The sequence below is a fragment of the Equus przewalskii genome, chromosome 13, assembly GCF_037783145.1.
Source record: "Equus przewalskii isolate Varuska chromosome 13, EquPr2, whole genome shotgun sequence".
NCBI classification, from domain to species: Eukaryota; Metazoa; Chordata; class Mammalia; order Perissodactyla; family Equidae; genus Equus; species Equus przewalskii.
The window spans coordinates 6,038,200-6,062,605 of record NC_091843.1 but is presented as its reverse complement, the minus strand read 5'-3'; the positions used below and the strand labels follow the sequence as shown (position 1 = coordinate 6,062,605).

The following is a 24,406-nucleotide window of genomic DNA, read 5'->3' as shown; positions in this document are numbered from 1 at the left end:
GCACAGAGACAAGGGGCAGAAGAGTGCCAGCTATACATAGGGAGAGCCAGGGTTGACTAGGCAGCCACTGCAACAGATTTGAGCATCATCCTAAGAACACTGGGGAGCCATTGAAGGTATTTAAGGAGAGGAGTGACTAGATTGAATTTGCATTTTTCTTTTTTTGGAGGAAGACTGGCCCTGAGCTAACATCTGTGCCCATCTTCCTCTATTTTATATGTGGGATGCTACCACAGCATGGCTTGATAAGCAGTGCTAGGTCTGTGCCTGGGTTCTGAATCTGCAAACCCCAGGCCACAAAAACAGAGTGTGCAAACTTAACCACTATGCCACTGGGCCAGCCCCACAAATTTGCATTTTTAATGAATTCCTACCGCCACCTTGGAGAGAAAGAATTGGTTCACCTTTGAGATTTTTCTTGGGCATGTCCACTTCTCTCCATCTGTGTAATTGCTACCCTGGTCCAAGCCACCGTCATATCTTGGAGAGTCACAGCCTCAGCCACTTTCTACATCATCTCTCTAAATCTGTTGGTGTTAGCCTCCCTGCCTCCCAACATTCACCCAATTCATCTGGCAGCCAAAGTGATCTCTTAAAAATGTAAGTCAGATTTTCTCTCTTCCTGCCTGAAACATGTCAATCATGTCTCTATTCCATTTAGAATAAAACCTCAACTCCTGACCATGGCGAGTGGCCCCCGGGCCATCTGGGCCTGCCGCCTCTCCAGCCATGCTCTCCCTTGCTTGGTCTGCTGCAAACCACTCTCCTACCCTCAGTTTCTTGAACACATCACGTCCCATTCTAACATCACAACCTCCAACACAACAGTCCTATTCCGCTGTTCCCTACATCTGGAATGACCCCCCAACTATTCTCCTTCTTAAGCCTACTTGGCTGATAGGTGGCTTCCCCAGAGGTGCCCTCCTGACCATCCACCACAATCTAATTTCTGTTCCCTCCATCGTTTTTCTCTGGTAGATCCCTGCTCCTTTCCTCAGAAGCCTTATTTCAGCGTGTTATCATATATCTGGTTATCTAATGTCTGCGTCCTCTGGCAGAGAGCACACCCCAGGAGGGCAGGCATGATTCCATCTGCACATGGCCCTCATGGCATTCTGTCCACGGAGTACAGGCACAGGGGCTATTCTGAGCGCACTGATGGATGCTTCTGACCCAAACAATGGCCCCATGAGGCAGATTCCAGGATTATTCCCATTTTGTAGGGCAGGAAACTGAGGCATACAGAGGGAGGGTAACTTACCCAGGGTTTCCCAGCTGGAAAGTGGTAGAGCGTGGACTGGACCCAGGCTGGGTGATTGCAGAGTCTGAACCACATGACTGCACAGCTGCTCAAACTGCCCTTCTTCATGTGGTTCAACATCGCAACCACCCAGTGGGCCAGCCCAGAAGCCAAGGAGCCTTCCTCGGATCCCGCCCCCTTCCTGCTCTTTCCCTCCCTCGGATCATGGCACCACATTCAACCCCGGCTCCAGCGGCACACCTCCACCTGCGGTCACCCCAGGCCCTCCTTCCCCTTGCCAGCAGCAGGTCGTGTCCCATTCTCCCTCAAACTACCCTCGAGTCCACACCCTTCCCTCCATCTCCACTGCCGCTTTCCCCGATCAGCTCACATCTGGGCACTGCAGCCACCTCCTGCTTCCTCGGTGCCCTGTCCACTCTCTCCTCCACACGGAGGCCAGAAAGAGCTTCCAGAAGTAGAGTTACCCCATATCGTGTGTACTGAGCATCTTGCCACAGCTTCCCCTTGCACTTAGGATAAAAGCTGAAAGCCCTCCGCGCGATCTGCCCCACAGATGTCAGACGCCATCTCCTCCCACACTCCCGTCCCCCGTAGTCCAGAAATGAGGCCTTCTTCATGCTCTTCAAACACACTGAGCTCTTTCCAGGCTTCATGCATGCTTTTCTCTCTTCCTGACTTCTCTTCTCCCCAGACCTGCATGAGGCTCCTGTTAGCCTCAAAGTCTTGGAGTAAATGTTGGCTCCTTGGAGGGCCCTGCCAATGTCTGACCCCGTCACTGTTTTTCCTCTACTCCTGCAAATTGACATCCTTTCTGTCTCGTGACATGTGGGGTTTGTGTGTGAGTGTGTGTGTGTGCATGCATGCGTGCACGTGTGCCTGTGTGTGCGTGTGTGTGCGCATCAGCGCCATGAGAACCCAGACCACATGGGTGTTTTTTCCCGCCATTGGATCTCCAGAGCCTGGAGCGGTGTCTGGCACATAGTAGGCACTCAGTCAATATTTGTTGAAGGAAGAATGAGTGGATGTCTGGGATTACAGCTTCTAGAACTTTGCCTCCAAATATCTGGTTAGAGGAGATCAAAAATAATGCAGAACAAACCAAACCAAAGAGGAAAACCCACAGGGGCAAAATCCCTAGTTTCCAACAGTAAATTCTTGACCTTTTTGTTTCCCTCTCCGAGATTGTCTGTAAAAAGAAAAAAGGTTTTTAAAAAAATCCCCACCAATTACCTCTGAGATGAGACTTAATATGCCAAGTTTTTGCCTAGAGCACATTTTTACAGCTGAGTAATAAACCCCAGACAAACACGCCTGACGACGGAAACACTGAAGGTTGTCTGTTCCAACAGGGCCACTGCGGCTGCCGAGGTGGAGAACATTCTCGTCAAAGGAAGAGGGGAAGGAAGAAGAAGTGAATTAGGTAAATATTTATCCAAAGAAGCAGTGTTGTTGATAATGAGGAATTTTGGCTTTCCTTCCCAAACCAGATCTTTATTTGTTTTCTATCCAAATTACTTTTATGACACTTGGGTTTTCTCAACAATGAAAATGCTTGGTTGACAAAGAGTATGAGAGAGATTGAGAGAAACTGAGTTTTTTTTTTTTTTAATGTGTTTGCCTCCTTTGCAAGCTGTTAGAGGGTCCCATAAATTCACTTTAGAAACAAGAGCGTAAATACTGCTGTCTTAATCCCCGTATTCCCAGGGACACACTTGAAGGAGACATTTTCCAAGAAAGGGAATTATTTTGGGCTGCAAGAGAACTTGACTTGAACTCAGGAGACTGAAGTTTGAAACCTACTTGATCCTCATAACAGCTGGTTAAGCTTGGAAAAATGGCTTGCTGCCTCTTAGCCTCAGTTTCCCCATCTGGAAATAGGGATGATAAAGTCAAGGCTGTGAGATGGTGGCACGAGGCCTCCACGCTTTACCACTATGTACACGCAACCAGCTGCAGAGGGGTCCTTTCTGAAATGGGTACCAGATTCTAACTAAACTTGATCATGCAGGATAGATAGGAAATGGATTTTAGAAAAATAGAGGAATAAAAATAAAAACCACCATGGTTCTTTCCTGGAGTAAATGGATGGACACATCACACGGGAAATCACGCCAACAGACTAAGTGAGTTCCAGCTGAATTTAACTTAGAGTTGATTTTAAAAAATTTTTTTTTAAGTGTAAAAGTAAGAGAACATTCAAGGATATTCTGAAAACAAACTCACAGATTATCCCACGACCCCGACACCCCCAATTATTCTCCCGTCTGCATATTTTCTTTCTGCCCATGTGTGGCCTGCATTTCCCCTTGGTAATGGGAAACATGCTCATGAAGAACAGAGGAGGTCAGCCCAAAACACTCTGGCTGCTTCCCCTTTCCCCCCCTTTATTTATTTATTTTACTCTGTTTATAAACAAAGCTGAGGGACTCCCCTCCCCTTGATACCGAATCGTTTATGCTGCTTTTTAACTTAATTTAGCTTTTAAAAATGTATTTATTTATTTATGTTTTCATGTGACACCAACTGTTTTTGAGCTCCCTTGCACTGTGAGGGCTAAGCCCCTTGTCCCAATAACCTCTGCCAGCCATGAGCGCTGACATGGCCAGTGTCAGCAAATGGCCAAGTTGGCTCTTCCTGCATCGCCCACGTTGCCCAGAACCTTCAAGGTGGGGCACATTCTGGCAGCTTGCCCTGCATCACGGCCAGGCATTGCCTGGGTAACCAATAGCCAGCCGCAGAAATGGAGCAGGGTGGGAGGGGGAAAGCAATTCCTATTACCCCTCCTCCTCCAAGAGTCATTGTCATTTCGGTCAATGGTTTTCAAAAACTGTCACCTCCCTTTATTAAGAGCTTACTCTGCGCCAGGAACTGTGTCAGATGCTAGCTCTCCTTCATCTTGGATGTTGGTGTTATTACCACCCTGTTCGACAGAGGAAGAAACTGAGGTTTAGAGAGGTTAAGCGACCTGCCTGACGTCACACAGCGCCACACTTTGGTCTGAGTGACCCTGAAGCCTGTACTCTTCCCCTGAAACCATGCAGCTGTGTCCAGGTCAGAGCTGATGAACTAGAAGACGGGGTCTGATTCTTCCAAGAGGAGAGCCGGGTGGTGGTTTGAGGACCCATTGTCAAAGCCAGCAAGGATCATTAATTTCCATTCCACCCCTCACCTTTTCATCCACACCCAGGCTTGCTAAAGACTTCTGTTTGATGCCTGTGAGCTTGGAGATCCATATGACTGCTCAAGAATCAGTTATGAGGTCATGCCAAGGGCAGAAATCTCAGCGATTAGGCCCAAGCTGGCCCACATTCTGTCCGTGTAGAATGGGGCTAATTATGAAGTCAGAGGGACCCATTGTTAAGGAAAACTTACCACACTCTTGGCCCATTGAAGGGCTGAGCAAACTTGCAGGCTGGACAGGCCGTCCTGTACAGATGACAATCTCTGTTTCTCCTAAGGCCCTGACCGCTGCCTCAGCTTCCCTCCCAGTTGGGGAAACCCTTTAGAACATAAGGACCCCATCCCTGGGCTTCAGGGCTTCCCAGGGGCCTTACGGGCACTATAGGGGCTGTGAGAAAATAAGTCTGCTGTTCAACTCCAGCAGTGGGGAGAAAGACAGAGCCAGAGAAACAAAGAGAGTCAAAGCGACAGAGCAAAAGAGAGAGGGGCAGAGGGAACCAGAGAAAACCCCTCAAGGGCACCCAGGGACATTAGCAAGAATCCCACCCCCATCTCAGCAGCCTGCACCTGCCTGGCCCTTTTCTAGGCATCCAAGCCTTTGAATTTTGTTGTCGTTTTTGCTGCTTCTAACACACTTGTTGCCAGGTGCTGCACAGGTTAAAAAGCAAATCGGTGAGGATTAGAGGAAACAATGCTGTTAATTTTCAAGCTATGTTGTGACGTTACCAGTGACTTAATTGGCAAGGCTGTCTCCCAGGCTGGCCCTGCACAGAAGCATGTCTGTCCACCTGCCCTGCCCACTCACCCAGGCCCAGAGCAGATGGAGCGAGACAGTGCCTCTGTTCTAAGTAGCCTGCTGCCTTGGCCCAGGGCTCCTGACATGTGAGGCTATTGAAGCAGAGCCTGGAGGACAGGAGGCTTGGGGTGGCTGGCCACTGAGGAACATAATAAAGAGCAGGAGGATGGCAGGAAGCTGGCCATGCTCCTGACCGTGCAGTCAGGCCTGGGATGCCAGCAGGGCATCCGTCCTGCCACAGGATCTGTGAACTAGCATCTCTGCTGCTTCCTGGTTAACTCCTCACTCAATTCCCTCCCCACCTCTCCATTCCCAATGCTGCCCCTCTCTCTACAGACGCCTCCTCCCTCGACCTATCGCTCCCAGCATTGTCCCTCCCTCTTTTCCTCAGTGCTCCCCCCAGGAGCCTCCCAAATGAGTATGGAGCTCTATGACTCCCCTGCTCAAAACTGTCCGTGGCAGAAATGAAACCAGAGCGATGACATTCAGTGCTGGCAGAGCTGGGGAGAAAGGGAAGCTGCCAGTGGAAATGTACACCTGGCAATATCTGTTCGGATTAAAAATATACACACTTGGCTCCAGCAATCTCAGTTTTAGAAATTAAGCCTTTAAAAATAGAAGTTTGAGTATAAAGGTTTGCAAGGATTTTTTTTTCAAGAATTGTTGGTAGTAGTAAAAATTTGAAAAAAGAATAATGTCATTAACAAGGAAATGGTTAAATAAATTGTAATACATCCTACTACAAAATATAAAAAGAAGGGATTAGATTTATGCCTACTGACACGATAAGATGTCTATGATATGAATCAGACAAGAGAGCAAGTTACACAGATAGTGACATAGCTAGCTAGAGGCACACACAAACACAGACACCATCAATTCCCACATTTCAGTATTTATAGATGCTATTTTGTGTTTGTTTCTAATCAGGAGTGTTTAAGGATTTACAAGAGATTGTTAATCCTGCTTATGTTGGATGGCAAAATGGAAAGAGACTGAGCGAGATTAATAATTGCTTACATATCTTTGATTTGTTTCATTGCTTATGGTGAATATCTACTGCTTCTGAAATTCTAAAAGAAGAATTTAATAAAGGGTGACAGAAAGAAAAGGAAGGAAAGGAAAGGAAGAAAGATGCTTCTGGTTCTCACTGTCGCTCTCTGAGTCCTGGCTCTCGGCGCCACCCAGCCTTCGCCATGGCCTGTTTGTACCCTCGCTTCCTCCTTACTCTCTCCACATTCCAACACACAGACCAGGGCATTTCAATTCTTATCCCTTTGCACATTCTGCCCCTTTTGCCAGAAACTCTCACCCCCTTCCTAACCTGGCAAGATCCTTCACGGCTCAGTCCAAAGGCCCCCTCCTCCAGCGGCCTTCCCTAGCCACCCAAGGCTGAGTTGGTGGGTCCCCCTCTGGGCTACCCCACACATTTCCTGTACCTTTGGGAACCACATCCCATTATATCACACTGGTGGGGCCTGGAGAAGGCACGTCCCATCTAAAGGAAGCCCACCCTTGAGAACACGCCTGGGGCCACTGACCTACAGGTTGATGCGGAGAAGCCAGAATGCCAGGTTTCTATGGAAAGCCTCCTGATTTTTAAATGTTGGCCACTTATTCAGATGTTTAACCAACTATCTCCAGGCCAACACCGTGAGAGTGAAAGAAAAGGACTCTGGGAGGTAAGCGTGGCTCAGGGCTGTCCCTCTCAAGTTTGTGTGGGGTAACCCGGCTCTTCCGACAGAGTGGGAGCCTCCAGAGGGTAGGACTTGCCTGGGTGGGTGTAGCACTAACCCAGCACACAGCTGCCTGAGGAAAAGAGGGAGAAATGGAGGGAGGATGGAGGGGTTCAGGGAGGGAGGATGAAAGAGAGGAGAAAAGGACAGATCAGGCAATGCATTTAATCATCTCTGGAAAGGACGAGTCTCATTTGCCACTTACCCGCATCTGAACTTTGCCTACAGAGTAGAGCGGAGTTCTGTGAATATTCGGAAAGTGTCCTCTGGGAAACGACAGTCTGCCTGTCAGACACAGAAGATGATCTTGTCAAACAAGAGTAGGTGATTTTTAAGCAGAACTCAGCTTTCAAAGAATTCTTCCCTCTTTTACAATTACTACTAAGCCAGTAGATAACCAGGTCCAGGGTAAATAAGCTTGTGTTTTGACCAAATCCTCTGCTCATTGTTTACTAATAATGCTAACAACCCATGCATCCAATGTGGTGTGGTCTTCTATCTATTATCTCTGTAGTAGATTCTTCCTGCAAACTTAGAAGATTGGAATGATCACTATCCATCTAGCTTGACAGATAAGGAATCCAAGGTCCAAAATGGGGAAGTAACTTGCCCAAGGCCACTCAGCTAAGAGGGGCTCCAGCAGGATTCCAGCCAGATCTGGTGCCATTGGATAGGCAGTGTCCTCTCCTGTAAATCAGTGCTAACCTGAATTTCGGGCATCCACCTACATGATTGTTCCCTTCTTGAAGAACAATCGTAATGATTTGGCCTTATCCCAGCACCAGGAGTGGCATTATTTCATTAATATTTAACTTTAAATAAACTCTCATTCTAAAACAACAAAAAAAAATTATTTGTAAGGAGAAACTTATGTCACAGTATATTTATCAACCATAGATGGGCTAACTCTTGAAAATAAGTAGAATGGAATCAAGGCTGTGTTGTTATTTTCATGCTACAGGCTGTCGCCTCCTGGAACTGGCAGGCTGGCGCTCTCTCCACAGGACATTAGCAGTCATTGTCAAGGTGTTAAAGTTGTACCAGACAGTCTCCTGAGTATAAGGGGAGGATTAACAGATCAGTGAAAATGGAATAACTTTCTTGTCATGTGCCTAGATGTCCCTCTGAGCCTGGCCCAGGGCCTCTCTGAAGTCATTTCTCCGAGAAGGGCTGTGTCACCACTTGGGCAAAGCTTCCTTGTGCTGCCCAAAGGCCCCCAGGATTTTTAGCAAACATAATTTTCACAAGCCTCTTTGCAATTGTCCACACCAACAGTGTTAGCTCTAATTGTAGCATTAACAATTATCCACAAGGTTCCCTCCCAGGCCTCTCGTCTGCTGAGTCAGAGACTTGCCTCCTTTCTCACACAGGAGACCAGCACCAGAGGACAGGAGGGGACTAACTGCTCCTCTAGTGAGTTTTACATCCATAAGACCATTTAATCCTCCTAACACCCAGAAATAGGGATGGTTAGCTCCAATTTTCTGATGGGGTGAGGCCCGGCTCAGAGAAGGGGAGAACTTGCCCCAGGACACACAGCTGATCCAGCATAAAACTGGGGTTCCCACCAGCCCCGCCTACTAGCTGTGATCTTTCCAGTCTAACCCCCACCTTCCAGGGGACCTCTGTCGGCCTAGTGGGGGACAGAACCAGGAGCAGAATGAAGTTTTCACTCACTCACTCACTCACTCACTGCTTTATCACAGAACCAGAAGAGACAGGAAATGCAACCCCATCCTCCTTCATTTTGCCAGTGAGGGGACAGAAGGACCCTGAGAGGGGAGGGACCTGCTCAAAGTCACCTAGCAAGGGAGCGACATGGGGCTCAGAACGCTTGCTTCTTGGCAGGGGTCCAGGTCCTTTCCCTTCATTCTACCACCCTCCCCACAAGACTGCAAATCCATTTGCAAAAAGCCCAGAGCTGTGGAAAGGTGGAAAAGGGAAAAATATCAATTTTATCAAGCTACTATACATACGGGCTACTAAAGTTATCATTACAAGGAAGGTCTAACTATATTTAAAGTCTGTGGATAGAATAAAAATTTTTTTCCTATTTAAATGGTAGTGACTATTATTTTCCAGGGTTGGAGGATGGGTAGAGGAGGGGAGAGAATGACGTCTTTGCAAATGCACAATTAAAAAGAGGTTCTATTTGTTGCGATTTTCCATGTCTGAGAATCAGAGTCCCCTGCAGTACAATGAATGTAATAACAGCATCTACTAAATAGGGTCTTCAGGAGGATTAAATGAGTTGGTACACGGCAGGTCTGGTACACAGTAAGTAGTTAATAAGCATTGCCTGCTATTATTAGGGAACGTTTAGATTTTTCTAAATGCATTTAGATCTTTTTTTCCTATTCTATAAACACACACTCTTGTTTTAGAAAATCTGAGAAATGCAGCAAAATCAAGATATTTCCAAAGTGATCGGGGGAAGAGAAACAGTGCGATGCTGAATTTCTCTGGGTGCTTCATGCCAGAGAGGAGAGAAATGTGATCCAGAGGATGACAAGCGGAAAGCGGCTTGGGGTTTGGAGTCAGATTCATCTGGGGTCAGATTTGACTGGGTCACTTAGTTGCTGCATGACCTTGGGCAGGTGACAACCTCCCCAGTCCTTTCTCCTTCTCCATCTGTGAAAGAGTAACTATTTATGGGGCCACGTGAAGATTAAATGAAAGGCTGGTGAGCTGGGGGTCTGGGATGCTCAACTTTTCCTGGTGGACAATTTAAAGATCTGTCTCCTCCCCCAAGAATCCCGTATCAGTTCCAGTTGTAAAGACAGGGAGACCACCCCTCACAGCTCAACATTCAGTCCAAGCCACTGGGGAAGGTGACCTTCAGAGCCAGCGAGCAGCCCCTTCATTCTGTGCCACTATGTCCGTTCCTGGATTTAGTCCTTTACTCAGCCAATATTTATTGAGCCCCTCTCTGTGCCAGAGGCTCTTCCAGGCATCGGACACAGTTCTCATGGGCTCATGACAAATCCCAGGGACCCGGAGATCAGACGTCCGGGGATCCAGACCCCGGGGGATGCCAGATCTCCGCATCAGAGGGTCCCTGAGACTGGAAGGGGCAGGGCGGCTCCGGGACCTGAGCCGAAGCGCCATCCTGCCCGACTCCCCTTGTGACCTTGGGCAAGCGGCCATGCCTCTCTGAGTTGCTGTTACTTCTTAGGTGAAATAGGGTGATGGACAAGAAGGGGCGGGGGCCCTGAGAGGGAGTAGGAGAGAGCGGGAATCTCCGCGCCGCTGGGCGATGCTGAGCAGCCAGGTGTAGTCTCGGAGTGAGATCACTTTGCACTGCCTAAAGCTCAAGCTGACCGTGAGGGACGGGATGGGGAAGGGGTCTTCCTGTCCACAGGGATGGGCAGCTGCCTCCCAAGGCTGACCTAAGCCTGGTGTTCAGCTCCAAGGCCCCAGCCTCTCTCCTAGAAACGACTAACAAAACTCGGAATAATTGCTTCTAACTGTCTTCATCCACCAGGTAAAGCAAACCTTGCCTCACCAGGCAGCTGAGAGTGGAGCAACTGGAAGAGATTCTGTTTTCCTTAAGTAAAAAATATAATTATGTCCATTAAGTAACTCCCCAAATTTCCTTTTTCCCTCCTCCCTATGCCCAGTCGGCTGTGTTTTGAAACTGCAACAATTTGGAGGCTGCCAAGTAAGAGAGATTTCAGATTCCTGCCCAACTATTTGGAAATCCATACTGCACGGTGCCCTCACTAGCCATGTAGCCCGCGCCAGACTCCACAGTCCCATCTGTCAAGTTGGAAGAAAATGGAAATAGTTCATACTTTATTGCTGTGAGCTATCCCAGATGCCTCTCCTCCCACCTTCACAGCAACTTCTGCCTCTGGCAAAATACATAAATTCTAGAATCAGCCAAACCCTGATTTGCATCTCTGCCAGGTATTTACTAGTTGTGAAAAACTCTTATCAAGCCTTAAGCTTCAATTTTCTCCTGAAGGAGGAGTTATGGCCCCTGCATCACAGGGCTGCTTGAGGAATAGGGGAGCTGACAGTTACTGAACCCTGTTTAAACTCATCTCAGCCCAAACCAGAATGGGTGGTTTTTCTGGTTTTACAGATGGGCAAACTGAGAAGGGGCAGGCAGAGATTTGTGAATGGCAGGGCAAGAGCCCCTCGGTGCTGTCCTGGACGGCTGGCTGGTTCCACAGGACTGCGGCCACCCAGCTTCCTGGAACCACCTCTTGCTGGGAGCCCTTTGGGTCCTTCTGTGCAGACAGATCAGACCTGGGCCTGCTCCTGGAAACCTGACGGAGTGCAGGCTAGGGCTGGGAGGGGGCCAGCAAGCTGTGCCCAGGGGCTGGGAAACAGCGCTACTCCTGCTCTCTGTCTAAACCACATCTTCTTCCCTTAATCTCCACCCCACTGCACAGAGTGGCCAATCTGCCTCCTTCTCAAGAGGTGGGGACTTACTCACGTTTTACAGAGAACAAGGGGGAAAGGGGTCAAAAAAGTTGCAGTGTTGTGCCTCAAATCATCCAGGTGTGAAAGGGGAGGTAACAAGTATCAATAATGATTTCAGAAATGATAATATCCAGCATTTCCTGAATGCCAGACACTCCCCTATTACAGATGAGGAAACCGAGGCGCAGAGGTGAAGTGACTTAGAGTGCAGCAGGAGATGAGTGGCTCAGCCCTGTTTGAAGCCAGGCAGCTCCGAGAGGCTGGAGGCAGGGCGGCGCAGCCACTCAGGAGCTGTGGGCGCCGGCTGCAGCCACACTCTGCGCTACTTGTTTCGTAAGGGTTCCCATCTAGTCCTCGCCAGCAACCCGCAGGCTGCCATGCCCACGCTCTGAAAGAGGTGAGGAGGCCCGGCACCGGATGGAGGCGGATGGTAAGAAGCGGGGCCTGGATTTGAATAGAGAACTGCAGGAGTGAGGGGCTTGGTCCCCTTTCCCAACCGCCACATCTGCTGTGACGAGGAACTATCCCTCTCCAGGCGGCGGCCCGCGGAGAGGCACAGCGTCTGTCCCATTCCTTCTCTCCCCCGAGGGTGTCCTTGTCGTAGGCTTCTTCAGGGGGACTGTGTCGAATTAGGCTTGGCCCACATCAGGTCTCAGGCCAGCGTCCCTCCTGTGTGTGCCTCGACTTCCTCATCCGTAAACCGGGGATGAAGTGAGAATGGGGAGCCAGTGAAAGAGCGGGCCTCAGGCAGCCGCGCGGTCTGCCCAGCGCTTGGCCAAGGCCCCTTCTCTCCAGTCCCAGCTCGGATGGGTCCTGACCTCAGTGGGTGGAGGCCATAAAAAGCTGGTTTGGGGGTCCGGAATCTCACAAGCAAGGGATTTGTGCCCCCTGCCCCCAAGAACCTCAAGCAGCACCCCTGAATGCCCATCTACCCCTTTCCCATTCGGTAGCCCGGGAGTGATCTCTCCAATGTCTGGAAATACGCCCGCCCCACGGAAGTCTGATCGGTCTCTTTCCTACTCCGCACTGCACAGGTAAGAAGACTGAGCTCAGAGAGGAGCAGTCTTTTGCCCCAGGTCACACAGCGAAAGACTTGGGGGGTTGGGGGAGACGGGGGAGCGGTGTTGTGGAATTCCAGGCGGACACTGGCGCCCGCTTGTCTGCCCGCTTCTGATACCCGGGTTCGGCAAAATAGGCCGCTAACGAGCGGCCCATTAGGAGGAATTGTCACTCCTCTGGGAGCGAGGTTGTCCCATTAGGGCGAATTGTCATTCCTCCTGGAGCGAGGTTGTCCCGGCTCCGCGCAGGCTGAGTGCCGGGGCCGAGAGCAATTAACGCGGCTCCGGCGCGGGCAGCCGCCTCTGCCCCGGGCAGCGGGGGCGGGGCGGGGCGGGGGCGGAGCGCCCGGCGCGGCTGGAGTCGGTCACCCGGCGCAGCCCCTTCCCCTGGAGCCCGCCTTTCATCTCCCCGCGCCTGGCGCCTGCCCGCAACCCTGGCCCGTCTACAGCCCCCTCCCCCGCCCCTCCCCCGCCTCCTCCTAAATGCCAGGATCCAGCGATCGGTCTTGGGGGTTGCAATCGTTGCTGTCCGCGCTCAGTCCTCCACAGTTTGCAAGGAGTGTCTTCGCCCTGGGATTTGCGGTGCGCGTGCGCGGCCGCTCCACTTAGGGCCCGGGCGCGTGCGAAATGCCTCGGGGAGCGCGGGAACCTGAACGGCTGCGTGGCCGCGCGCCGGGGCCTGTGCGACGCGTGGGGGGATCCCCGGGTCCTCCACTTCCTACCTGCGTGACCTTGGGCAGCACACTTAGCGCTTCCTAGCCTTAGGCTTTTCATCTGTAAAATACGGAAAATAATCTCCGCCCGGAGCGGCGTGTTGGAAGAAACAAATGAGATCCTGGAGGACAGGTCCAGGTACTGAAGCATCATGCAGAGTTGACGCTTAGTGGTGACTGAGTTCCGATTGGAACCCCACTTTTCTGCGTGCGAATAGGCACCGGGAACTAACCTTTATGGAATGACCCTAAGTGCCAAAGCCAGTACTCGCTAAAGGACTACACACTTTTCAGGCCCAGCCAAATTCTCAGCCCCCAAGATTTTGCAAACAACCTACCTACCGTGAACTCCGTGAAGGTGGGCAATGCGCCTCCTGTGGGATACGTGGCAGAGAGAAAGCATTCGATACTTGCTACTGCTTTAAGAAATGAGTATTTTTATTTTGATATTTTTTTATTGATCCCCTACACCTTCTGGTTACTTTATGTAGCTTACTGAATTTGATTACCACAAGAGCCATCCTAGGTAGGGCTTATTATCTCTCATTTTAGAGATAAGAAGTGGGCTGAGGAAGGCAAGTAAGGAGCCCAAGGTCACGCGGCCAGGAAGAGGTGAAGAAAATATTCTGAAAATGCAGCCAACTGGAGGAGCAAATGCATAGATGGGACTTTCCATAAAGGGTTAGAGTTGTGTGGAACTCCCGCTCTTTTCCCAGCAGAAGTGAGACCCTTTCCTGAATTGTCTCCTCCCCGGCAGGGAGCTAGCAGAAGACAAGGTGGGCAGGCTGGTCGCCCCCTGGGCACCTCTGGTGCTCTTAGCTGAGCTTGGCACCCTGACTTTGAACACTAGTCGTTTATTTTTTATCTCAACTATTTTCCTATTTCTGGCTTCATTATATTTATTTCTTTACCTGAACATCAGGACCCGAGAGTAGTGAGGGGAACCTGGCTTCTCCTCTCCCAGAAATTTCATCAAAATAAAAGAACTCAAGTAGTATTGATTTCTTTAATTTCCCAGGAGTGAGCCCGTGTGCCTCTAAACTAACCAATATTAACAAGGAATTTTCAGGAGCAGTTATAAAACAGTGGCTGGGGACAGCCCAACTGAAAGCCGAACCCTTTTGTACACTTTGGCAGCTGAAGGCTGAACGAATTTCAGGTTTGCTTCCAAAATATATAGCCTGCACCTAGCTGGGTCCAGAAGGCACAGAACTGAACCTGGATTTACCTGTACTGTATTTGAGATGCATATCAAGCTGACTATCATCAAGAATGACTCAAGGGGAAAATGCATACATCTCCAGATAGCTTTCATAGTTGCTGGTTTTTTTTTTTTTTCTCTTCCTTTTAAACTTTCTCTGAGCTTCCACTTTATGGGGAAAAATAAAATGAATGTGTTTGTCCCTAGTGGTGGGAGAGGGACCCAGAGGTTTTAGAAGACTGTGGTTAGGACTGCTTTACTTTTTAACTTTTTCAGGACCATTTCTAATCAAACTGAATTCACTGGCCAGTGCAGACTGTTTTTAACCTCTAAGATTCAGATAATGCCTATTCTGGTTGCCCTGGGCCAGCACAGTTTCATTCCAGGCAGAGGTTTGGGGTGAAGGAAACAGAGCCTCAGAAAGGTGGTCTGGAAGTGGGTCTGGGAGTCCAGTTTCTGCCTCTTGAGCTGGGAGGCATTCTCCAAGCCGTGGTCATTTCAGTAATGAAAACAATGCCCCCTCCTTCCAAGGCTCCGGGGACTGTTTAGCAAGCATCTGCTCTGTGCAAGGCCCCGAACCAGGGGACTTCTGTTTGCCTCATCACTCACAGGATAATCGGGCAGGTAGAGAAAAAGCAGTTGCAGCCTGGAGAGAGTCATTTGAAGCAGTCGCTCTTGGCCCCGCGGCCTAAGGAGAGATCCGAGGCCTCTGCGCGCTGGAAGCTCGCTCTCCTCTTCTCTGGACTAAGACAGTCATCGCTAAGCCTTTGAGATGTAATTACTTAAGGTATAATTTGGGATAGGGTGGAGATATCTTTTTTTTTTAAACCAGGTGCAATGAATAAAAATGTGCTTCCCGAAAAGGTGCCCAGGCCTCGGGTGTGCAAACTTGGAACCCGGTATTTCTGAGATTTGCAAGGGGGAGGGAAGCACTAGATTTTATCGGTGCCTTTTCCTCTCTCTTCCTCCTCCTTAAAGGTAAACACTGGCACCCATGCACACATGACAAACATGGGCTCAAACAAACGCACGAACACACAATGCACGCAGTCTTGAGAAAAAGGTCGGATCCGGATGTCGCCCAGAAAGGAGATTCAGGCAAAAGAAAACACGCGGATTCCAGGTCTCTAGGAGGGCGCTGGTTTTGTTTTTGAGTGGAAGAGATGGGGACGACTGGTTTACATTGTCTAGTCGGCACTATTTGGGAGTGGGCAATGCCCTGACCACCTCTCGGGCTCCCTCCAGCCCCTGTTCTTTCGGCGGAGTTACAGTAATAGCGGACGCTGTTGGGCACTTGCTAACAGCGAAATACTCTTCTAAGCGCTGTGCACGGATTACTTCCTTTAGCAGGGATACTGGCCCGTGTGTTTCAGGGCTGACTCTTAAAGTTGTAAAGTTAGCCTAGTCTCGGCACATAGTAGGAGCTTCGTAAATGTTTCTGCAATGTCAGTTGCAGATTTTAAAGGTGTTCTGGCGGGCGGGTGGGAGTGGTAGAGGTGCGGGGTACCTTTTAAAAAGAGGGGTCAAAAGACAGAAGAAATGGAACTAGGCGAACTTCCTCTTTAAATAATCGGCCTTAATTACGCCTTGGACTTTTCAGTTTTGGCGTGATTATAACCCTTGAGGGATCGCCTAATAACCACTCTGCTGACTGCTCCTGTAATTAACTCCTAATTTATTTCAAACAGGAAAAAAAAAAAAAGGTCCCAGCCTCTTCCAGGAGAGCCAATCGGAGGCGAGCGTCTGTGGCGTCAGCGCCAGGCCCGGCGCGGATTGGCTGGGCCGAGGCTCCCACTTCCCCTTGGAGGCAAGGCACGGCTCCCGGCGCGCCCCTCCCGTCTCCCCCCAAAAAAGTTTGAGTCGCCGCGGCCGGGTTGCCAGCGGAGTCGCGCGCCGGGAGCTACGTAGGGCAGAGAAGTCATGGCTTCTCCGTCCAAAGGCAATGACCTGTTTTCTTCTGATGAGGAGGGCCCGGCGATGGTGGCCGGGCCCGGCCCGGGGCCTGGGGGCGCCGAGGGGGCCGCCGAGGAGCGCCGCGTCAAGGTCTCCAGCCTGCCCTTCAGCGTGGAGGCGCTCATGTCGGACAAGAAGCCGCCCAAGGAGGCGTCCCCGCTGCCGGCCGAAAGCGCCTCCGCCGGGGCCACTCTGCGGCCACTGCTGCTGCCGGGACACGGCGCCCGGGAAGCGCACAGCCCCGGGTCCCTGGTCAAGCCCTTCGAGACCGCCTCGGTCAAGTCGGAAAATTCAGAAGACGGAGCGGCGTGGATGCAGGAGCCAGGCAGATACTCGCCGCCGCCAAGTGAGTGCGCGCCCGGGCCGGGGCGAGGGGTAGACCGGTGCGTGGGGGTACTGGAGGGAACTGGGGGCCGGTATTCCAGGCTGCGGGTACGCAGACCTCTCTGCACTGTGACCCCGGAAACAAGCATCGTAGTGCTTGACGCCTCGCTATCCCCAGAGGCAGCGCCCCGGCTGCATCCGAGACACCCTCTGGCTAATACCCGCGCAGCGCCTGTTCGGAATCCCGCAGCGGTACAGGGTGTTCGACACGATTGCGGGCTCCCTGATCTCTGAAGGGCGACCCCCGGCTCGGTTTGCGGGGTCGCTTGCTCATCGGTTTCTTTAGCCCAGAGCGCTGCGCTCCGGCCCCTTCGCTTATTTTTGCTTCTGTGTCCGCTGGGGTCTCTGGAGAGTGAAGGGGGTCCACGTTTACTGAGCGCTGGAATATGTGCCAGGCAGAGGCGGGGGGTCTTACCTCCTTTCAAAGTTCACAACTCTGCGCGGTGCGCCCTCATTTTAACGACGAGCTAACTGAAATCCAACCCGACATTGGGTAGAAATCATTGTCTCCCGTGGGTCCCTGGGGTGTCGTAGCAGGATCCCACGAAGGGTGGTGGCAGAGACTGATGCGGCGAGGAAATGTCGCCCGGTCGTCGCCGCTGCCAGCACCTCGCTGGCGAGGTTCTAAGCTTCGCCGGGAGCGGGCTGGGGTCAGAAGCGCGCGGGCTCCTTTTGGCTCACAATAATAATTAACAGCATTCCAGCAGCGCTTGACAGTTTACAGAGTGATGCTCATTAGTTCACCTGATCCAGATCATCGCTGGAACCCCAAAGTGTGGGCAAAGGCACGTGACCTGTGGTTCTCCAGATTTTCAGATGCCCACACTTTAAGAGGCCTGAACTTGCTTGAGCCAGGTCACCAACCATGGCTGGGTTGGCCAAGGGGCCTGGTGTCCAAGCCCTGCTCCTCTGTATGGTGCCCTAGCAACCTTTGATCCCTTGCCCCCGAGAGACCAAGCAGAAGTCCTCACACCTGTACCTGTTTCCTGCCAATGAGGCAGGAGGGCAGAGAGGCCCGTAAGAGCTGTTTGCGCCTCCAGCTTTAGCGTCCATTTTTGGGCCGTGGGTCCTTTTGCAATTTGGAGAAGTCATTCCCTATAGCTCCTTTTCCTTCTGTTTCCTGGCCTTTAAGATTTCTCTACCTGCACTGTACCTCTGGGAAAGGTGAGAAAGAGGGGCCTGTGCGGCAACTTTTTCCACACCCAGGAGAACCATATCTTTCTACCTTTCTCCAGTAAGCCCTCAAGATTCAAGCCCCACAGTATTTTGTGAACAAAACAAGGCCATCCACCCCGGCGTCAGTGGCTATCCCCTCTGGCATCTCTCTCCACCCTGTTAGAAACTCCAAAAGATTCAAAGGGCGTGGAGATTAAGGACTCAAGGAATTTAAACTCAAGTTTGCACAGTGTTTTACAGCACTTTTCCCCCCCGGATTATCTTATCTGATTTGTGTGTGGCAGCAGCCGGCCTCCTGGTAACAGATGAGGACATTTCTGCAGAGTTCAGAGGAATCAGCACACACCGAGTTCAGGCTTGACAGAAAAACCTTGGGGACGTTTGATGATCACCTGCCTGATGGCAGATAGGGCTGTGGGCTTTCTAAACTTTAGCTCTCTGAACCACACTGCCAGATCTATATTTACCCATTTTATTGCTGGTGAAATAGAGGCTCAGAAACCTCAAGGGACTTAATTTGTTTGACAAATTTTGAGTGCCCATGTACTCCTAGGCCTGGGTCAATGCCCAGGGGCATATCAAGGATGGAGACCTTACAGGTAGTGATGTCCCGAGGTCAGAAATCTCCACTTCCTTAGGCCTCGAGGTTCTGGGATGGCAATTCCCAACTTGCTCTGTAAACATCCCTGCCACAGTGTCCTGGAGTGATCTGCTCGGTCAGGCAGCCTTGGGCCTGGATACGACCTTCCCGTGAGAAAAATCGGAGATTCTGAGAAAATTTTATTTTAAAACAAAAAGCGGGTCTTAGGTTCTTGGGGCCTGGAGATGGCAGCAGGAGCCCTGTGGTTGGAGTAGTGGGTCCAGGGAGTGCCTAGCGACGGAGCCTGGGGCGAGAGGGAGCCACCCGCCCGGGCCTGGTTTTGTTATTTGGAGGAAGTAGGATAAATGCTGTTTTGCTTTGTATAATCGCATCCTTCCTCTGGCTGGTTTAAAATGGGGTGGGGGTTGGGGGAGGAGTGGTGTGCTGGGAGGAAGCCCCGTAGCTCTGTGACTTTGATACACATATGCGATCCCTGTCGCCTGGATTTCATAATTCAAATGCAGCCTCTAGGAGCAGCTGCAATGCCCGTTCCCAGGCACGGAGTTGCTTCCAAACATAGAGGAGGATTGGGTAGACGCTAGGAGCTTGGTATCTGAGCAGAAACAGCTGGGTCCTCTTGAGAACCCGGCCGGGTTTGTGAAGGGTGAGCATTCCACAGGTCTCTGAGTCTCAGACGGTGTGGTTAGTTTATTTGTAAAGTAAGAATTAGGCACCCCAGTTCCCTGGCCTCTTTAGGGATTAGCATATGTAAAAGTCTAGACTTCTGTGGTAATTTCCTACCCGTCCTTCTCCCAGATTTCTGTTTTTTTCATGGGTTGCAGAACGAACTATCTCCTTCTTTTTCATCACTAAAGTGATGGTGAATAATGTCACATTAGGACAAATCCATTTCTTGTTGGAAATGGAGGCCGGGTTGGGACTTGTGCTGTGTCACCCTCAACTGTGAAGTGTAAACTCTTCCTTGGGCCACCAAAGTTACTAAACAAGAAATGCGACATTCTCCCCGTGAGTGCTTTGGAGTTACTACATTTGGAAAATTAGCATAGCTCATAAAAGCCAAATGCAGAAAATTAATTGTTTAGTATTCTGTCCCACAACTCCACACTCCTCCCCCGCCTCCCCTTGAGGAAAAGAAGCCCCAAGTTAGCTGTGGAAGCACGAGGATGCTCAGTCCTGTGACTTCCTAGAGTTGAATCAATTTTCAGTATGGAGCCTGGATGCTGTTGGCATACCTTTATTTTGCTTGTTATTTCCCTCTTTGTGAATTCCCGAGACAAACTAATCGTTTACACATTTGCTCTAAACCATAGAATGGGTAGAGGAGATGACTAAGATGTCATCACATGCTCTTAATTCAGAGGCAGCATTATTTCCCCTGACATTTACATTTATGGGCGAGCTAATTTTTCCCTCCTTCTTAGTAAAGTTTATATTACAGAAGCACCCAGCCAAGAAACTTAGCCCACATCCAGATCTGTCAAATGATGTTCAGGTTTTATAATCTGTGGACTGGATAGAATGACAGCTGTGTGGTTGTTTATTGCATGCGGCTGCTCCCAAATCCAAAGATGCTATTAATTTACTACAGACCTTATCTGCACAGTTATCCTTCATAAGTAACGCTGATGCAATCCAACTTTTCCTGGTGCAGAGAAGGGACCAACCCAGTTTATAAGACACTTCTCATTTTTCTTCTCATTTGTGATTATCTCATCATCTTAGGGAAATGAGGATTATCATGAACCTAACGCCTCATTTTAAAGATGAGAAATTAAGCTCAGAAGAGAAGGGGTTTTGTTTCTCAGAACACTCAGCTGATGACATATTTCCATTATCTCTAATGATGTTTGTTTCCCATATAGAAAGTTCTGTTCCATCATTAAATTTCCAATTTTTTTTGTAAAAAGACTCAAATTTTTTAATAAAGCAGTTTAGCCGTTTAAATATGGTCTTTTACTTCCCCCTCAAAAAGATACCACCACACACACAGAGTTTTGAGAGGAGGACCTTTCTGAAAGATGAAGAGGAGAGGCCTGCACAGACACACCTGGAGAGAAAGCCACTTTCTTTTGCTAATTCACCCCTCTCTGTTCTCTAGGACATATGAGCCCCACCACCTGCACCCTGCGGAAACACAAGACCAATCGGAAGCCACGCACACCCTTCACCACGTCCCAGCTCCTCGCCCTGGAGCGAAAGTTCCGCCAGAAACAGTACCTCTCCATCGCAGAGCGTGCAGAGTTCTCCAGCTCTCTGAACCTCACAGAGACCCAGGTCAAAATCTGGTTCCAGAACCGCAGGGCCAAGGCGAAAAGACTGCAGGAGGCAGAACTGGAAAAGCTGAAAATGGCTGCAAAACCTATGCTGCCCTCTGGCTTCAGCCTCCCTTTCCCCATCAACTCGCCCCTGCAAGCAGCATCCATCTACGGAGCATCCTATCCTTTTCATAGACCTGTGCTCCCCATCCCGCCCGTCGGACTCTACGCGACTCCAGTGGGGTACGGCATGTACCATCTATCCTAAGGACCAGCTCAATAGACTCCATGTTGGATGTTTGTTTAAACGCGTTCCCTCTCTCTCTCCAAGAAAGCGGTCCCAGGCCAGTGCTCCCGTCCTGGAAACCTTGCTTACACCACCCTAAGCGACCAGGCTGGCAGGGCCGCAGGTAGAGTTCGAACTTGTTCTTTAGACTGGAGACACCAACCCCTGTTTTCTTGGTGTAATCTTCCAGATGTCCCCTACTCCTTCCACACAGATTGGCTCTGATGGTTTTTATATATAAATATATATATATAATAAAATATAACATTTTTATACAGCATACATAAAAATTTGAATTATTTTGAAAGGCAAAATTTGTATACATATATATCCTCTTTTCTATATATCATCTTCCTAAAAGAGACTGCTTAAATCTATTTGTTGTCTTTTCTTATAGTGGGAGACAAATTATTTGCTAAAATTGCTGAAATTTGGTGATCTTGTCAGGATAATTGACTTTTGCTTATGGAAAACAAATACTAGAATTAGACACCATATGCATAGACGGTGGTTATGGAGAGATTCCTTCAAGTGACGGGGACACATGTTTTGCATTTTTACATGCTTTAAAAAACTCATTAGATATTACTATATTTGGCCCTATTTTTTTCCCCTCTACACATTGCTAAAGTTTTACCTTTTCCTTTTTTTTTTGTAAGATCAATAAAAGGGGGATGAGAAGAATCCTGAGAGTGCCTGGGGTAAGGTGGAAAATGGAAGTTCTTCCTAATTCCTCTCGAGGCTGTTGCTTAACTCTCTTTCAGATAATTGGAGAGTGCAAAGTTAAAGCATGCCGGGAGGAATTGATGGTTTCTGTGAAATACTAGGTACGTCAATCCTCACACGTTGCAAAGGTGATTTTTTTTGGGGGGGGGGGATAGTTCTCTGCTTAAAAAAAAATGAATTATCTTGTAGCCATTACCTATATGCTAAATATTCTTGAACAATGAATAGATCCAGAAAGAAAAAAAAAATCATGCTTTCTCTGTGTGTACCTATTGTATGTGTTAAACTTATTAGAAAAATTTATATACTTTGTAACATGTTGGGGGCAGAGGGTAAAGCCATGTTGTGACTTGCTAAAAATGGTGTTGTCAGACAGCCCATTTAGCTCCTTGGTATTTCATCTTCCCATCCATCTCTCCCCTCCCCCAACCCCCCATCAGTATACTTCCATCCCTTTGAAAGGGTGCCTTGTATAATTTTATATATTTTATTGAAGAGTTATTTCTTATCTCTTATTCTGAATTAAATTAAACGTTTGTTTTATTGCAGTAAAGTTTGTCCAAACTCAAAATTATTTTAAGAGGTGCTGCTCTCCGTTCTTAGCTGAGTTTAGCTCGAAAATGCCACTCAGATTTGGGGAGGGGGGATGGTGAATTGTATTATGATTTTAATGTGAAGCAATCAAGAGTTGTGGCCAGATTCAGCGTGGGGTGAGGGAGTCGATTGAAAATAGGGAAATCCTTTGAAATGTTTCCTCTGGCAGCTTGTGTTACTCATGGAAAAGAAGCAGAATTGCTTTTAGATTTTCAAACTCCAGTGAAAGATGAGCTTAGAAGAAGTGGTGGAGCCGGGGGATGGGCCAGAATCCGAGTGGTTTGTAGATGATCAAGGGAAAAATCTTGAACTTGAAATCTCCCAGCTACCAAAACAACAACAAACTTAAAGCGGAGGGAGAGCGACCCATAGCTCTTTGCAAGTAGAGATGGTAACGAGATGCATTCGCTGGGGTGGGGGATGCGTGTCTGCTGCCCTTTGAGGACTGTGTCAAATCGCATTCCCTTTCCCATTCCTATCCCCTTCCAAGGAGATGGACCCCGAACAAATGCTCTTTTCGGTTTGAAGGCGGAAGGTGGTTCATTCAAGTCCCTTTTGCTTTGCAGCCTCCCTTTCCACTGGGTACAGAACAGGGGTCGGGCTTTGGGTTTGAGGGATCGCCATTAAAATAAATTGGTAATGGGTGAGGGGGGCGGAGAAGGAGCTTAACCTCCGCTCTCTGCCGCACGAATAAGCAGCCACTGACGACACCTTTCCGGGGTCGGTTATCGGATGAGAAGCTCCGGTGACCCTGGGAACCAGGCCGAAGGGGATGGAGAACTCTGACGCAAAGCTGCGTGGTGGGGAGACCGGCACCTGGCACCTACCAGGACTAGTGCTTTCGTCCCACGTTCCCTCTGGGCCGACAGCCTGTTTGAAAGTGGGCGCCGGAAACTGTCTTGCGGGCGGGCGGAGGCTCCCAGGGGTCGGGCGACAGCCTGCGGTCTCAGCTCCGGTGCGGACGGTGCTCCCAACCCACGGGGTCTCCGAAGCTGGGGACCGATATCGCCCAGCTCGGCCGCTGCCCTCCCGAGCTGGAGTGAGCCGCAGGAGCATCCCAAAGCGCCCCAAGCGTGCGCCCGAACTCCTAGTCCCAGCGCGGCATCCAGCCATCTCCCTTTATGAGAGACGTTTTCCAAAGGCCAAAGCCCTTCCCGGTTTCGTGTCGTCATCAGCCGCCAAGCTGGGTCCCTAATTAGCCTGTCCACTGAGCTTCCTTCCCGGCGCCGCGCGGACCCCGCAGCCTCGGGCCATCTCAGCCCGGTGGGGGATCCGGAGACGCGGCTCCGGGTGAAGACTCAGCTCACCCCGGGGAGGAAGGGGTCGGGAACCGGAGTCCGATTCGGAGAACAGGGCAGCGTCCTGCGTGGCCAGCAGGGTGGATTGGAAACCGTCTGGGCGACTGCGCGTTACCCCAATCGCCCCAAACTCCAAAGGAAGACTGAGGCCCGGAGAGCGAAAAAGAGTTGCTTATGCTCGGACATCCGCACCGCAGCGCTGCTAGGTGGATGGGGTGGCCGAGTTGAGGACGGGGCCGGTTGCGGGGCCCAGACCACCGCCTGAGGTCCGCGTCCGGCGGGCGCTCGGCTCCGGGGCTCCGTCGGAACCTGCTGCCCCGCGTTCGGTTCGGCCCCTGTCCCCGCCTTGGTCAGGTTCGGTACGCCAGGCCTTTCAGAGATCAGACTAACGACCTGCGGCGGCAGAAGGACCCTGAGTCACCAAGAACCCGCGCGGCCTCGCCTTGGAATTAAAGCCCAAGACGCCAGTGTGCCGGCTTTAGACATGCTCGCCGGGGCGCACGGAGCCTGGCGCACAGGTTCGCCGCCTCCCACACTTGTCAAGGCCTTCATCCCAAACTTTCCAGAAAGACAGCTCTGCTTTCAGAAGGAGGGGAAGAAAGGAGAGGAAATGACACTAATTGAGATCCTGCTAAGTGCCGAATGAGGCATTTTCTCACGTCTCATTTAGTCGTTGCACACCCCTGGGGAGGTATTATTGATGCCATCTTAGAGTTGAGGAAACTGAGGCTCAGAGAGGTGGCTGACTACCTACTAG

The 24,406-nt window shown here is 50.2% G+C and overlaps 1 protein-coding gene and 1 long non-coding RNA gene across 2 annotated transcripts; one reads left to right on the top strand and one right to left on the bottom strand.

Annotated features, from left to right (window-relative positions):
- Positions 1-4,078: 4,078 nt before the first annotated feature.
- Positions 4,079-4,559, bottom strand: LOC139075382 (uncharacterized). The gene is made up of 2 exons (XR_011525757.1): positions 4,431-4,559; positions 4,079-4,181 (listed from the first exon to the last, which is right to left on the bottom strand). It is a non-coding gene; the product is annotated as an uncharacterized lncRNA (long non-coding RNA).
- Positions 4,560-16,160: 11,601 nt separating this feature from the next.
- On the top strand, positions 16,161-22,310 carry MSX2 (msh homeobox 2). The gene is made up of 2 exons (XM_008526547.2): positions 16,161-16,675; positions 20,589-22,310. Exons 1-2 carry the CDS (start codon positions 16,297-16,299, stop codon positions 21,011-21,013), a joined length of 804 nt encoding a protein of 267 aa, XP_008524769.2. The 5' UTR covers positions 16,161-16,296; the 3' UTR covers positions 21,014-22,310.
- The last annotated feature ends 2,096 nt before the right edge of the window (positions 22,311-24,406 follow it).